Here is a 16,748-nt window from a genome sequence, read left to right as displayed (position 1 = left end):
CGTTGACTTTAGTACAGTTGCCACTGCCAAAGGTGACTTATGCAAGGGTACACAATGTGCAGCTCTCCAGATGTTGCTGAACTATAAATCCCAGTAGCACTAAACAATATATAGCTAACAATCTGGGATGTTGGAAGAAGCAATTCAGCAATCCTTTCAGAAGCCAAGCCTTACACACTTACATGAGAAATACCAACAAACAGTTTTCAAAGCATGCAGAATTAATTTTTCCTTCTCCAGAATTCCCTTATGCCTTCTAAATTTCAGTCTCCTACCCTTACTAGAGCTGTGCTCTAATTCTCTGAATGCTCGCTCTACAAAGTTCTCCCTAGAAGCTATGCTGGTGTGAGAAATGGCTCTGTTCCTTAGGCTTCCTTTCTGGACTCCTGCAGGTGGCTGCTTCTCCTCACACAGGCAGTTAAAACCTGTACCGCAAAGAAAATGAAGACAAACCAAGTCACCCAAAAGAGGCCTGTCAGAATGCTTAAAGGGGCTCCTTTCAGCTAGGTAGCAAGGGAGGCAGTCAACAATTAGAAACAAAAGGCATGGGGCTATCTCCGGGATTAACCTGAATTCATTCAGTTGCATGACAGAACCACCACAACAATCACCTACAGCCAAATTAAAGTTTCCTGTTTGAGAACCGAAGTTCTCAAGTTAAATTTAGCCAAATCAATCACAACTTCAAGCATTAGAAGATATGAGAATTGTGTACTTAAAACCGTCATTTAAAAACAAACAAACCACACACTGCAAAAACTGAAGACTGTAGGCCAAGGGATGAGTGTGAGGACAAATTCCCAGGTATTACAGGTATGACCTATCACTTAGTGACTGTTTATGACTCATCACTTAGTGACTTTTTGAAATTATGAGAGACCCTGAAAAAAGGACTTACTACCTAAATTCAAAGTTCCTCCCCCTGCAGTCATGTGACTGCATTTGGGGCATTTAGCAATTTGTGTACCTTTATAACCATTTGTAGCATTCTGAAGTCACATAAATGCGATTTGTGAGATTTTTGCAGGAAAGTGGCATTTATTTCTGGTTTCCAGAGGGGGGAAAAAGCCCCATAATGGGTTTGCTTAATGACCATGTTCACTTTATGACTATCATGTTCACTTTGTAATCATCACATTTGCTTAATGCCCATCCCAAAAAAGGTCATAAAATTGTGGAGGTGGTGGTGGGGGTCATATAGCAACCCCTTTACGATTGTCATGACTTGTATCCAAAATTGTGGCTTCAATTGTAGGCCGATCCCTGAAATGATGTTCAATTTTTGAAATGATTTTACAATATTTTAAAGAAAATATATAATGATCCCCTTAGCTTTCCTCTCTGCAACCCAAAACAAATCTAGAAGGCAACTACTTGGGAGTACTGTAATGTCATGGCCTCTTCTCTCCAACATTTAATTCCATTTGCCTGCGGTTTGTTTCTTCTATGCATTTCAATTCTTGAATCTGCCCCGCTCCAAAATGTGCCAAACTAAGCATTTTAGGATATGATGTGATTTTTCAAAATAAAAGGATACAACTCTACGTGCTTTTTGTTTCACAGCCTGATGTCAAAATAGAATTATAAAGAAAAAGACGAGAAACCTGAATTGGCAATGGACTGCTCTACTCACAAGTCTGCTTTATGTGAAATCAATTGGACATCTTAGTGACAATTAAAATTTAATTAATTTCCATGGAAAGTTAATCTGGATTTAAACTTATGTCATTTGTAATTGATATACTAGAGCGTCTGCTAATTTGTATTGAGCCCCATCCCATTTGGGTCAGAAGCGCTGTTTAAGGCGCTTCCGGGTTGAAAGGATTAGCCAATGACATCAGCATTGCCCAGGGGAGGGGAGCATTTGTACTGAGTGAAGTTAAGTAGCCCTGGGTTATCAATAAGAAACAATCTTAAGAAAAGGATTGTTAATATAGAAATAAACTGGGAAGTTTTACCATTTTTCTTATTCTATAGCTTTTCACATGAACGGGGCTCAAACAACGCCAATGTGGTCAAATAATTTACAGAGTTAACTCCATGCAAACGGTCCCCTTACCATATAATACAGAGTTTTCAAGAAAACACAGTTCGTTTCACACATAAAACACATGAAGATTCACCAGTGAGAAATAATCTTATCCTTTCATTTTGTGTTTTTCCTACTATAACCAGAAATGCCTAACAGTGTTTCTTCCTGCCCCTCACTTCCCACCTTCATCTATATTCGAAACAACCTTCCCCAGTTTGTGTGTTCCCCAGGTGTGTTGTGGCTGCAATTCCCCAAAAGCCCCTCCGGGCTGAGAATTTTGAAAACCACAGTCCCAAAAAGCTGGAGTTTGCAAAGGTAGAAAACTGCTCTGGGGATCTTAATCCTCTTCCATTTACTCCTTCCTATTTTCTCCAAGAAATTCCCAACTTCCCAGGCTTCCCCCTCTCCTACTCACTCCAGACTGGACTTGAAGATATCAACTGTTCCTGTGGTTCTTGTTGCTGGACTGCTGAGGACAGAGAAAGGTAAGTGGCTGATATCAAGAAAGCATGCAAAGCTCATGGAGGTGCCCAGAAGAAGCAAATAAATTATTTCTGCTAGCAAAAATAATGTATTATTTCTACTATTATTCTAGAAAAAAAGGAAACAATGAAAGATTTCTTTGATTTTGATAGGAACTTCTGAACTATAATCATCCCCCCCTCCCCCCCCCCAAACCCGGTTAGCATAGGCAATGCAAAAGAGGCTGAAGCTAAAATGAGCATTTCTTCTCGTGTCACATTTTAAATCATCTGCATTTTGGTATTAGTTTAATTTCTGTTCAATAAATAAATGTCTTGAGCATTTTTTAAAATCCAAATTAGAATTTAAAGCCAGCTAAAAATTACATGCAGGGGAATGCTGCGCAATTCTAGCAGTTACTGGAGTTCATGCATTTCCAAGCCATAAAGTTATTTGGTTTAATCTAATTTGTTTTGTGGATCCAACCACTGTAACTAAGATTTATAATCCAGCACAGGATTACTCAAACATCTTTGACCCAGTAGAGTTTTGAGAGTTATAAAACCCTTTTCAAAATGGTTGCTATGTTGAGCATGGGTAATTAAAAAATATCAACAAATTAATATCTTTACAATAATTGTGGGAGCTTGGAAATTAACATTTGTGCTTGAAGCTGATGCTTATTTCACCATGCTCTTTTCCCATTTGCTATTTTAATTAAAATGATTAAAAATACATTCAAGAAAGACAGGAAGTTTGATAGATATTGCCAGGCATTTCTGCACATATAGGTATCATACTAGGGACCAAACGCTTCAAATTATGTGTGTATTCACCCATTGTGTTTATAAAAGAAAATATAAAAGTCTTAAGAAAGGAAATTTAGAACGGAAAAAGAAGAAAGAGTTAAGTAACTTTTACTTATTTGTTAGATCTCTTCATTCAAGAACTCAAAGCAGCAAACTCAGTTCTCTCTCTCTCTCTCTCTCTCTCTCTCTCTCTCTCTCTCTTCTCTCTCTTTTTACCACTTCAACCAATTTGTAAAATAAGTTGGGCTGGGAGAGAGTGACTGGCCCAAAATCATTCAATGAGAATAGGCTAAGGTGGTTTCTTCAGAGTAGAATTCCTCTTTCAAAATATCTTTTCTTTTGAAAAAATATGTTTAAGTTCTGGAACACTTACTCTCATTTGGCACACAATCTGCCTTTTAAAAATCAGATTATTTTACACTTTTCATCTCTTTTATCCTACTAATCTTCTGGATAAGTCACTTATATGTTTACACTGAAAGTGAAAAACAGCATGACAATATATATAGCCAGTTCAAATAGTAGGTTTTGGTGCCATGCTTAGAACCACAGTAATCTATGTACACAGCCAATTGCTTTCCTTGTCCAGGCAATGTTAAAAGTCAAAGTAGCTTCAGTTCAGCAAAAAAAAAATCCACATGTGGAATCTGAACCAGTTCAAATCAATTTCTAGACTTCAAAAAATGTAAGCATTCTGATTGGTACATTAAAATTAGATACTTATGGATAAAAGCTTTGACCAGAATAAGAGAATAAGCTTTGCCAGATGCTAAAAGGTAGTATCATATAGCAAGCTAATAGTCTCCTGGCTTCAGCAGGACTTAGATGGGAAAAAAACTTTTTCTAATACTTGAATTTCTACTTAAAATTCATGAAGCCACACATTTTTTTTGACAAACGGGTATTGTACATATTCAAAAGACTTAGGGCCATAATTCAGAGACATGCTTGTATATCTTTCAAGCATGTGGAAGACTCTTCTGATCAGTTCCTTTGGAAGTATTCTCAACTGAAAATTTGGGAATTTTATGTCATCAACTCAGACAGCCACTTGGTGCAGAGGTTACGGCACCAGGCAAGGAAACTAGGAGCCTGAATTCTTTTCTCACTTAGGGCATGAAAGGCAGCTGGGTGACTTTGGGCCAGTTACTCTCAGTTCACAATGGTAGCTCGGGCAACAAATACTATAAAATTTTTTAACTACATCAGCTATTTTAAAGAAAAATCAGCAAAAAATACAGGAGTCTTCTGCACATACTGTGCCATTTTAGATTATACCATTAGGAACCACTCTAACACTTGTTGGAACTTTAATTCAAACTAATGGAACCAAAAACTGATTGCATTGATCAGCAAATAAAAACTGACATACAGGTAGTCCTTGACTTACGATCACAATTTATGTTGCTAAGTGAGAAATTCATTAAGTGAGTTTTGCCCCATTTAATAACTTTTCTTCCCACATTTATTAAGTGAATCACTGCAGTTGTTAAGTTAGTAACACGGTTGTTAAGTGAAATGGCTTCTCCATTGCCTTTGCTTGTCAAAAGGTCGCAAAGGTGATCACATGACCCCAGGACCCTGCAACCGACATAAATATGAACCAGTTGTCAAGCATCCAAATGTAAATCACTTGATCATGGGGATGCTGCGATGGTCATAAGTATGAAAAATGGTCTTAAGTCACTTTTTCCAGGGCCGTTGTAATTTTGAATAGTCACTAAATGAACTGTTGTAAGTTGAGGACTACCTGTACTTTGTACATATGATGTGAGAGGCAGATGAGACTAGAAAAAGTGGCTGAGCTTTGCAAAATTGAATGAAGGAGAAAGGGAAGACAACAGGTAGACAGATAATATCACAGAAATTATAGAGCTGACCATGGAAGAATTATAAGCTATTATTAGAGGCTGGTTAAGATGAAGAATATTTGTTCATGTAGTCCCCAACTCTATGATATCTAACTAACATTCCAACTGAGCCCAACCCTGATATCTAACTAACATCCCTCAATTTTTGACATGAAACTTTTGGGAAAAATAAATAAATAATACATTCCAGATACTGAATACGGAATATATTATTTCTTTATATAGGGAATATATGCCACAGTCTATTCATTTTTTACACTTAATAATCCAGACTTCTAATTTACTCCCTATGACTTGCTTCTTAGCATACTTTTTAAACATATTTTTGTGCCATAAATTTAAACACGCGTGAGAACTAAATTATTCAGGAATCTGAAGAGCGCAGAGGCAAAAGGGCACTTATTTTATGTCTCACTGAAGTACATTAGGGCCATTGCTGGCTCAGCGGAAATGTGAATTTTACTTGGTTGTGCACTGTCCTGAAAGCAATTCATAAAACAGCCAAAATGGCTAAAATCAAAATAATGTAATAAAACAGAGAACAAGATAAAATCATTCAACACAGAAATAGGAAGGCAAAACTTAAGGCCATAATAAAAGCCTTGCAAACTAACATTGGCCAGGCAAAAACTCAGAACATAGGCAATCCCTAAATCAACTTACCATGATTCCTTCCATACTCCACTAGCCAACCAGAAATACGGACAATGTCCTGTAGGACACTCTCAGGAAGGTGTTCTAAAGACACATCTTCTTGAGTCTTTAAGTCATCATCCAAAGTGATAAGATCCAGGATAAGGATTGGTATAACTGGTTTAGAATTTCGGGTCATAAGGCTACGAAATTCAGATTCCAACGATTCCTTCCCCCTCTCAAAAAGCAATTTCTGGATGAGGTAACACAAATAAAAAAAGATTAGAGCTATATATTATAGTCTGAAGGTGATAAAATAACAGGTTATTTATATGGTTGCCCAAATCACAAACATGATCCCAAACCACAAAAACACGGAAAGGGTATCAAAATTTTTTTTGTTTAACCCAAACACTGCATGAAGTTCAGCAATAGTTCCTATTTAAAAAGCTTTGGTGTCTCAACTTTAAAACAACATCTTAAGGTTTGGGGAAAAAAATGAAAGTTGAGTAATGGCCCCATTTTAAAGGACACAAACACTGAATTTGCAATTATGCTCTTCTGGACCATGACATTCAGACATTCTGACTCACAAATATTTGTTTCTCATTGAAGAAAACAAGGCAAGAAATAAAAATGTAACTCCATCCTCAAATGATTTTACTGTGTCTCAACTAAACACAAATCACCAAAGGTCACAAGATATCAAGGCAATCAACTAGTGATCTGTTTCAAAACGCAAACACGTAGTTCCTTTTCAACCCTGGGAAAGCCAGTTTTTCCCTCTTCCCTTACTTCAAATACAGATGAAATCTGTGTTCTTACAAAATCACATCACAGTCATGGATATTTTCTTTCTCATCAGATTGACTGCCAGTTGCGATCCTAGTTCCCTTTCACTCAATCCAGTTGAGTGCAGCTCTGTCAGCATGAAATTTTCAGTAAGTTTGAGTCTATGGATAATACCTTTGTAAGAAAACTAGGCATCACACTGAGAAGGCTTCTTAGTGAGTTGTTACTGCCTCAAAATCCTGCTTTACAAGTCCCCCTTCCTTCAATATAAGCTTACAAATACTTGTGAAGAAATGAATGGCCGGTGAGAGAGAGACAGAGAGAGGGCGAGAGGGTGTGTGTGTGTGAGAGAGAGAGAGACAGGGAGAGGGAGGGAGAGGGAGGGAGGGAGGGAGAGAGAGAAATATTGTTTCCTTCTTTTTCTATGAAGAAAGGAAAATTAATTCCCAAAGTGGAGACTCTCTGAGGGAAATTAAATTAAGCAATTGGCCAATGTGAACTTTTCTCTGCTCAGTGACTGGCTCTGTTCGATTGAAATGATTGGCATGTTTCGGAGTCAGAAGCATGGACACCACTACCCTAAACCTGCTTTGATTTGAAGGTGGTTAGGGCTTGTGGGCAAACATGAACTGTCTGCATTTGGAACAGTGGTTTGGCAGGAGTCATTTATGTTCATATTCAGACACATTACATACCACTCTATTGAGTTCTGGACTATCAGGATTGTTATCTTGAAAATATTCCACAGCCTTCTGGATTTTAGCCATGCAGCCTAAATATTCTTCCAATCTCCCTGTAGGACTATAATGAAAAAAAAGTGGTTCAGGAAGAAAGGTCATCAGGCAACTGATTGCTACAAAGTTATACAGTATAAAGGGTTTTTAAAAATCATTTTCCCCTGGAGACTAGAAAATAATGTTTATTCCCCCTCTGGAAAGCCTGCTGTCATTAACCAGAACAGGACCTTTGGTTACCATTAACTGCTAGTTCAGAAGCTTTAGTTGGCAAGTTCACTTTGAAACACTGGCATAGGTAACTGGTAGAGATATAAGAAAGGGAATGGACATTTTTTGACAGGGGTTATGTTTTTTATTTACTTTGTTCATTTATATACTACATATCCCCAACTACATGTGGCAATTCATTTGATAGTATAAGAGCTATCACAAAATGATTGCCACAATGGACATGGCCAGACACAAAGCTTTCCTGTATCAGAAGGCAAACAGGCAAGACTGCTTATTGTTTACATCAAGATCCCAAAGGTGTTCTGTGCTAAGCACGTACATTCACTACCAAATACAGCAGTTGCTCACAACCTTCCATTGTGATTTTCTAAGAATACTTCTGTAACCTATGCAAAGGCATCCTTGGAGAATAAAAATGATGCTGACTATCGGCATTTATTTATTTATCCCATTTATTTTGTTAGGATTTTTCTGACTATTTTGCTCTATTTCATTGCAGTGTTTTCTCACATTGGCAATTTCTAGATATATGGAGTTCAACTTCCAGAATTCTTAAGAATAGATATGCTGGCTAAAAATCCACATCTCAGGGGAGCTTATATATTGGAAAATATTGTTTTGATTCAGTCACTTTTCAAAACAAGTGAAATAATTCCATTTGGAAGAAACATGAACATTTCAAAAAGAGCAAGGTTATTGTGTATCAACTTACCCTTCCTTTATTATCTTCTCTGTGTCCTTTGCTACATGGTAGTAACTTATAATGTGATCCAAACAAAAGAGAGTTTTCTCTACGTTCTCCTGAAGACGCTGAAGATTTTCAGTTTGTTTATGTACAGGGATAATTGAGTTCTCCAGCTTCATCAAACGGCTTTCAAAGGATGAAAGTATTGAAACCTAAGCAAAAAAAAGTCAGAAAAAAAATCAGTTATAGGCAACTGCGGCCATTTTCTTCAATCATTTTCACTACTATCTTTTACTTTGCAGTTCTATCAAATAAAACAATAGAAATCAAAATGTACATATAAAGTAGTCATGCTAGAAAATGTCAATATGCTTTATGACAGCAAATGATATTGATGGGTCAACTAACATTCTGGAATTATTATCAAGGTTTGAGACTTTCATCAGACAATATTCACAACAAAAACAGGGAAAGATCAAAACTTGCATTACACTGAAGCCATGAAACTCTGTCAAGATGAAATGTGAGAGAAGCTTATTGGGATGATTTCAGATTGCACCAAAAAGCATAAATGATATAACCTTACCATATTTCTTGTGAGCTGATCACTTTTTTCTAAACTCTCTCTAATGAAAGACAATGTTTCTTCTTCCTAATGTTACAAAAAGAAAAAAAAGCATACAATCACCCAAATAATTTCAGAATATAAAATTAATGTAAGTTCCCATCAATATTTAATCGTCAAACAATGTAACACTATTCAGAGGGAAAGTAGAAATTCTTATCACTTGGCCACCAGTATGGCTGTTGATTAGCATGCTTTTATTTTAAATATCACATCAGAGTATACTAGCTAAATTACACCCTGAATCTACTGTATATGAATATAATTTTAAAATAATCATTTATAAATTAACAAGTTCTCTTTATAACTTTGGGAGGGGATACAGGTGAACAGAAGAACTAAGCATACTCCTCTATCAAAAGAAGCTGTTTCTGATACCCTGAAGGTATCAGAAGGTGATTCCCAACATTCTGGAGAAGTTGGCAAGCTTATTTTTTTTAAGAAGTTAAAAAAAAAAAGCTAGCACAAATTACAGCTTGGAAGGAGAAGCATTCTATACTTAGGAATTGATATAGAAGAACCCTTTTCTATGGATCTCCACATATAGATCTCTGTAAATGAGGATACTCTCAAAATGGCTTTTCCACAAATCAGGCATCTTTGTAATGAAACAGGTCAATCTTGTTAACCCAAGTCCAAATCATTGTAGAGGTTTAAAAATTAAGACTGACACTGGAACTGAACCTGAAAAACAACTGAAACCAGTTATACCAGTTAACAATATTAGCTGCCACATTTTAAATCAACTGAAATTATTCTCATCAAAGATAGCCTTGCCAACAATGCGCTTCAATAGTCTTAATGAGGTATATTCACACTGTTTACTGTAGTTGTCATTCTTAACATATATTTGGCAGTAATATCACCTTCATAACCACCATCTAAAGATGCAGGGACAGCTTATTATCAAGAAGCATTGTGCTAATTTGACCTTTCAAGTAGAATGCAATTCCTTCCAAGACATATTGATCACATATTCTGTCAACAAACAGAACTTTTATCTTATTCAGATTAAATTTCATTCACTGTCAAACTAGCAAACTCAGGTTCAAAAGTATCAACCACCTCTCTGAAGTTAGTGACAAAATACAAATGGGCTGTATTTCAACAGCACTTCACTCTAAATGACTTCTGACGTGGTTTCATTCAATCACTCAGAGGACAGCAAAGAATTTTGTGGGACAGTCAAGGCACTGGTGTTTTGACACTGGTGTTGTCAAAACATTATTCCAGAGCAACATTTTCTTACATTGCATAGCAATACAGCAATGTTTTTTTTCTTTTCCCGTCCCCCCTCACTTTCTTCTTTCCCCCTTTCCCTCCCACTGTGTATTCCTATTTGCTTTTGTATTTTATTCTATAATCTAATGTTTAAACATAGCAACGTAATGCTGCTAACATATTGTCCCACTAGTAGATTTGCCACCTTTTTGTGATCCAGTGATATTAAAATGGCATCTTGAAAAGCCTTCCATCTTGCCATCACCCTGATTCCTTTAAAATCATCCTCTTTTATTTATTTGTATCCCATCTATATTATTACAAACAGCTCAAGGCGGTGAACATATCTAATACACAAAAGTCGCTCAGCTGGCTCTCATGGCTAAAGGGAGACTTGAATTCAAAGTCTCCCACTTTCTAGCCTGATGCCTTAACAACTGCACCACACTGGCTTGCATTTTGCCATCCCCAACACTCTGCTTCGTTTTACCTGCAGATTGAAAAGGGGGGAAAAACCCACCTTTAAATCATCCAAGCATAAGTGTCACTTGTCCTATTTCAGTGCATCCTTAAGTCATTCTGCAGGGATGGCTCTTATTTAAAGAGAGGCCACTACAGGAAGAACTTGTAAGCCCAATTTTTTAACTGGTAGAGAGAGACATCATCCTTCTTGGATCAGTATTGAATTCACCATTGTTAAGTCCCTTTTCTGAGTTTATACAGCACACTGACACAAACCAGCCCCATATAACCACCCTCTTCCCAAGTCCTGAGCCAAGAAGTGATTGGTGAGTTGACGGGACAGGGTGCTGCTACTAATCTCGCCACGAGAGGCGGAGGGTTTCCCCAGTGCCTTGGAGGGACCCCAAGACCCCGGCGCCAGATTTCAAGGCAGCGCCCGGGGGTGCGACAGGGAAATACGAAAAGGCCAAGCCCGGACGGGGAGAGTCTCCGAAGAGCCGGGATAGAAGAAGTACCACCCGCCCACCTGCTTGAGCTTTTCTTCTATTTCCCTCCGCCGGGCGGACGCCTCTTCCGTGGGAATCATCCTGAAACCCGACCGACCCCGGGAATCAGTGACAGACAAGGCCGGCACCTCCTTCGCGCTCCTGTCAACTCTTCCACGTCCGCCTCATTCCCCGCCCCTCTGTTATTGAAGGGCTGCCATGCTGGGAGCGGCTCTCTGGAGCCAACCGAGCATGCGCAGTGTAATTGGGCGGAGCCGCGACGTGCGCATGCCCATGCCGGCGTCTCCTCTCTGAAACATCGGCCATTTTGGAGAAGCCTTTAAGGCGGCTCACTTTTGGACGCCAACGCGGGGTTGTCTAGAAGTGGGAGGAGCTCTATCTCTGTGTCATACCTGGCTCGCCGCTACTTAATTATAGCCCGTCGTTGCTGAAAGTCTGTAGAGATGCTCTGTCATCCACCACATGATGGTTATAGATAAACCTCCAAGTTCTTCAAGGACCCACTAGAATGATGCAAATGACCAGCTGTCTACTAGGAATATAAACCCTTTCATTCCCCACCATCCTGTCAGAGCTGAAGCAGCTTCTTGGATGAGAAGCAAAACGTCTTCAAAGAAAAAACAAAGTCCAGTTGTCTCTTGAAAAAGCACCTTTGGGACAACCTGTCATTGCTTGAAAACCACTCACAATGGGAGTTTATGAGCATCTATCAGCCAATTCTAGCAAGTGCTTAAGTGGGTCTACTCAGATGTAATTCCTACTGAATTTATTGGAAGTTGCTTTCAGATGAATCTGACTTGCAATTAGTACTGGTAGTCCTCAACTTACATCAGTTCATTTAGTCATCTTCTTTTAACAACCCCATAATCCCTTGCGGGGTGGAGTCTGGGCAACATCAGTTCATTTAGTGACTGCTCAAAGTTACAACGGCACTGAAAAATGTGTCTTAATGGCCATGTTTCATACTTAACTTTTGCGGCTTTCCCATAATCATGTGACCAAAATTCAGAAGCTTGGCAACTGGTTCATATTTATGACCTTTGTTGTGTCCCGGGGTCATGTGATTCCTCTTTTGCAACCTGACAAGCAAATTGAATGGAGAAGCCTGATTCACTTAACTAACTTATCAACTGCAATGATTCACTTAGCTGTGGCAAGAAAAGTCATAAAAGGGACAAAACTCATTTAAATGTCTCAACAACAGAAATTTTGAGCTCAGTTGTAGTCATAAATTGAGGATTACTTATATGCCAATGTGTTAGACTGTTTTAGCTCCTCTGGCAGCTATGAATGATAATATTGAAACAATTATCCTTACCTCCTCCTCACATATTAAAGTTACTCTGCTGTTGGAAATTAAATATGAAAGGGGGACTATTTTGCTAAATAGTCATTCTTCTCCAGCTTGGTTTCCTTAATATGACTTGGTAAAAGCAATACTATGTATCGTGAACTACTGTATATCTAAATGAAAATGTATTTTCTGATGGGGCACAAATAATTAACTTTCAAAAATAAGTCAGATGTACACATTGCTCTTAAACAATACAGACAGTGGAAAACAGGAAGGTCAACAAAATGACAACAGTCACAAATATATAAAATGCAGTATCTGGATGATTACTTGGTCATATATTTGTTGTTATTTGTCCTTTGGACAGCTATACAGTTTTCTTGCTAGAGCTCTGTTTTCTTTCCCTGAGATGTCATGACTTTTGCCCCTCTTTTGTCATGCCTTACATTTCTAAATAAATGTACTGGGTGTAAATATCACACCATTCAAATTGATTTATGTTTGGATAAACTTGCAGAGAATTAGACCACTTGAATAAAACAGACTTCCTTATTTTGCACCTATATTTTAAACAAATTCTCTTGACTACATGGACTTATTCACAAACTCCTAAATCTGTATTTTCCGATCAAATAGAAGCAATTAATTAGGTTGTCCCCTTAAGTTGTAGGGACAATTAATACTGTCCCTACAACTTAAGGGACAGTATATTACAATGTCCAGAATTTTCTTTATACATGTAGCATTCCTTGAAAGGAAGAAGCATCAGAAAAGAATATAGTACCTGTATGTCTAGGTACAGACTGAATTCTTAAAAGCCATTTAGGTCTGAGACTGTATGCTAAACTCATATGAAGCCAACTACAATAGTACTGAAGGACCTGAATACTTTAATCCCTGTATGTGGAGACGGGAATATGTCTCTAGACATTGTTTCTCATTTCTACAGTTCACATCAGTGTATCTTCCTCAGAAAATTCCTATTGAATTTTTTCTTCTATGGTTGTTTTCTTAAGGTCTAGGTACAAAAAATATGTGAATGCCTGGTGGGGAAAGAGAGTTTTATAAAGTAAACTTTAAATATTCAATAAAGTACAATGCAAATGTACTGTTCTTTCCCCAAACAGATGATATAATTTGGCTGAGTAATTTCTATTTAGTGAAGTCAGTCAAACTTGATCTTTTGGTCATAGAAAGGCACATCCCATTCTATTTTAATGGTTTTACACAAAATTGATGGCAGAGTTTGTAAAAAGTTTTGTGTAAAATTGTCCACAAGGTGTCCTCATATACCAGTTTGAAAAAAAAAAGAATAACTGGGTTGAATACTTTGTTTCAAGCAATACAGTATTCAGTCTTACATTTAGGACATGTCATTTGTAATTTAATTGGGACATTCCTTTCAGGTAGGGGGCCAGCTATTGTTGATGCAGCTCAGATAAAAGTAAATACTATGTTCTGAGTCCTAATCCACTTAGCAAACAGCAGTGCATACACCACAAAAATGTGTTGGAGAATGGGGAAATGAAATACCTGGCTGAGAATTCACTGATTCTTTCAGCTAGAGATACTGCATAGAAAGATTTTTTCAGTTCAGGTCCCTGAAATAAACTGATAATTCTTACCTTTTTTTTTTTACATGATTCACACTATTTAAAAGTGGACGTATATAGAAAAGATGGAGCTTACAGTTTGCAAAATATGTAAACATTTTTTTTGCACAAGGTCCCAGATACTTAAATGACATTTTATAACATTTTAAAACAGTGTTTTTCCTTTTCTTCTGATACAGGTTTTGCCATGGATACTATCTAGGATATTTCATTAACAATGTGATTGGTGTCACGTTCAGCAGATGCTGTTGGCATGTCCTAAACATGGGTGCACTTCACTCCCCTCTGGTCACTGAAGACCTTGCTTTACCCCACATGCCTCCTCCGTGACTGTCACTCATTCTACTTTTGCACACACGCTTAATGCTATTTGAAAAGTTGTTGAGCATGTTCAGAAATCATCTGACTCTATGTCATTTGTCACTCTGGCAACTTGAAAGGTGTCTAAACCCTCCATCCCAGGCACCTGTCCAAGCCTGCCCGTTATATGTTAAGGAAAGCAATTGATTGTTGTTTATCCTGCCAGTAAATGACATTTAATAGGAGTGAAATCAAAGACTGGGGAATCTACCAATGCCCCACATTAAAACTACAAAGGCAACACTTAATACCTAAGGCAGAGTAGAGTCCAAAAATATATGCTTCTATTTTACCTTACATAATTCTTGCAACAGAGAAAATGCCTATTCTGAGGCTCTCTTATAAGAATGCTTTGTTCAGTCCTGTTAGTCATAATATTTTCAGTATATTATTTCACATTAGAAGAGCATGTTTTTCTCAAAATAGTAAGAACTTCTTGTAAATATTAATATCTTTTCAGAATCTTCAAAATCAAAGGCAATGTTTCACATTTGTTATACTTTTCCATTTTCCTTCATTCTGTGTATCATGTAATTCTGAATTTATCTGAACATATATTTCATTTTAACTGCAATCATACTGTATTATATTATGACAAAAATTGTCCCAGGCATTCAGAAGGAATAGATAGCATTTTAAAATAATACCGTACCTGTAATTATCTCGCTAACCTTAGAATAGATTTGAGTTCCTTTTTTGTTAATTTAAGCCCACATGTGAGACATGAACCACCTTTTAAAAAATCTCTGTGCCAAGCTTCCTTCAGCTACTAACTTATCAATTTATAGAAAAATGTTACTTCATGCCTTTAAGAATCAGTTATCAAGTACCACACATTTTTAAAAGGCAGCAAGAACAAGTTGTTGATTAACTTGCAGGACCTTGTCCTTGATGAAAACAGGGGATAATACAATAATTTAGTTTTATCTAATCTGGAGGAGATCTCCAGTACACTATTACCCTACAGTCCTGTAATTCCCAACCAACACAGCCATCAGATCTAGAGGAAAGCTGATGAAATAGCTCCTGTTAAGACTCTTCCCTGCACCCTGCGTGATATAATTTCCTTGAGTTTCTAGAGCCATCCAGCTGTCATTGTGGCAAAACAACAGTAATGTGGATGGGCTTTATATCACTAAGAAGAGCTTGTGTTTATCTGGTCAGATAACAGTAGCTGTGAAAACTCCCTTTGCCTTGTGGCTCTGATAAATAAAGGCTATTCATTTGTGGGGATTATTCATTGCTTTTGTGGTGCTGTATTCCTCACTAGGCAGTGTTTGCTTGGGCACGTAAATCTGAGGAATGGGTCTTCTGTCTATTCATGTGGCATTGCCTGTGGAGATTCTCAATTACCCAGATCATAGTTGTCACAAAGGGTTTTTTTTTTCCCTTGAAAATGTTTTGCTTCACATCCAAGAAGCTTCTTCAGTTCACTTCTTGGATGAGAAGCGAAACATTTTAAAGGAAAAAAACCCAAGAAAGTCCAGTTGCCTTTTGAACAGCACCTTTGGGACATCTGGCATTGCATTTCTTGCTTTCTTGTGTCTTTTTTTTTTTTTTTCAAAGCCTTCAGAAATAGCAACAACTTCCTGGTTACTATCTGACAATAAGCATTTGAGTGTTTGGAAAGGGAGTGAACTGGACGGGAATAGAGTGGAAAAATAAGAGCTGCAGTTATGCTACTGCTGAAACATTTTCCTGGTTGATGAAAAATAATAAAGAGAATGAAAGCTTTTTTTTCCCTCAGAAAAGTCTGAGGATGGGGGTGGAGGGAAGAAAAGCTCCTATATATTTCCTCCTTGAAGAAATACTCTGCAAAATAAAGGTGAAGAGCCAAATTCTTGTCAGACAGAATCCCAGCAACAAAGTCACAGCTGGAAGAAAAAGGAGGGGTACCGGAGAACGGAAATTAGTTGTCCCACTGGTGGCCTCTTAAAGCCATACCAAGAAGCTGCTAAATTATTAGGGCAATATTCTATTATAGAATATTGCAGTTGCTCAGTTCTGAAGAAAATGAATTGGTTGTGATGGAGCATTATCATAATAGTTGGTGGTATATAAAGTGTAAAAAAATGTATAAAGTAACAACTTTAATCATATCATTATAGCAACATTGCCTATCCTGCTGGCAGTTTTCTCTTTCAGGAAGTGAAAGAACCCATAATAGGATCAGCTGTCATTAACCTGGTATTAATTAATAGGAAGCCTTCACCGAGGAAATAGAAGTAGCAGGAACATTGAGGGAAGATGTTGGAATTGTTGATTTTAAGATGTGAGTATAGTTGAATGCGTTTCTTGGACCTTCAAAAAAGCAAATTTTGGTAAACGTTAGTAAAAGTCACATAGCAAAGAAGCTAATAGGGAAGAAAAGCTTAGAAGAGATGGAAATTCCTTAAATAAATCTTCAAAACATAA

At 37.5% G+C, this 16,748-nt stretch overlaps 1 protein-coding gene across 16 annotated transcripts in view; it reads right to left on the bottom strand.

The window, feature by feature from the left end:
* EXOC7 (exocyst complex component 7) overlaps positions 1-11,253 on the bottom strand; it is a 40,817-nt gene extending 29,564 nt beyond the window's left edge. For 8 of the 16 annotated variants that reach the window (XM_087955754.1, XM_087955756.1, XM_087955755.1 and 5 more), the window contains exons 1-5: positions 11,087-11,253; positions 8,839-8,904; positions 8,280-8,464; positions 7,295-7,400; positions 5,838-6,060 (exon numbers count right to left, since the gene is read on the bottom strand). In XM_087955754.1, the coding sequence (XP_087811880.1) occupies positions 5,838-6,060; positions 7,295-7,400; positions 8,280-8,464; positions 8,839-8,904; positions 11,087-11,146 (640 nt within the window). In that variant the 5' untranslated portion in view covers positions 11,147-11,253. Of the gene's footprint in view, positions 1-5,837; positions 6,061-7,294; positions 7,401-8,279; positions 8,465-8,838; positions 8,905-9,376; positions 9,576-10,618 lie in introns of those variants that run through there. The other 8 variants (XM_087955758.1, XM_026667506.2, XM_087955763.1 and 5 more) reach the window with 5 other exon arrangements.
* Between the last annotated feature and the right edge of the window lie 5,495 nt (positions 11,254-16,748).

The sequence above is a fragment of the Notechis scutatus genome, chromosome 2 (assembly GCF_049901735.1).
Source record: "Notechis scutatus isolate UNSWTSFEM ecotype Mainland chromosome 2, rNotScu1.2, whole genome shotgun sequence".
Classification (NCBI taxonomy): domain Eukaryota; kingdom Metazoa; phylum Chordata; class Lepidosauria; order Squamata; family Elapidae; genus Notechis; species Notechis scutatus.
The sequence above is the reverse complement of the archived record's forward strand: the minus strand, read 5'-3'. Positions and strand labels throughout refer to the sequence as shown.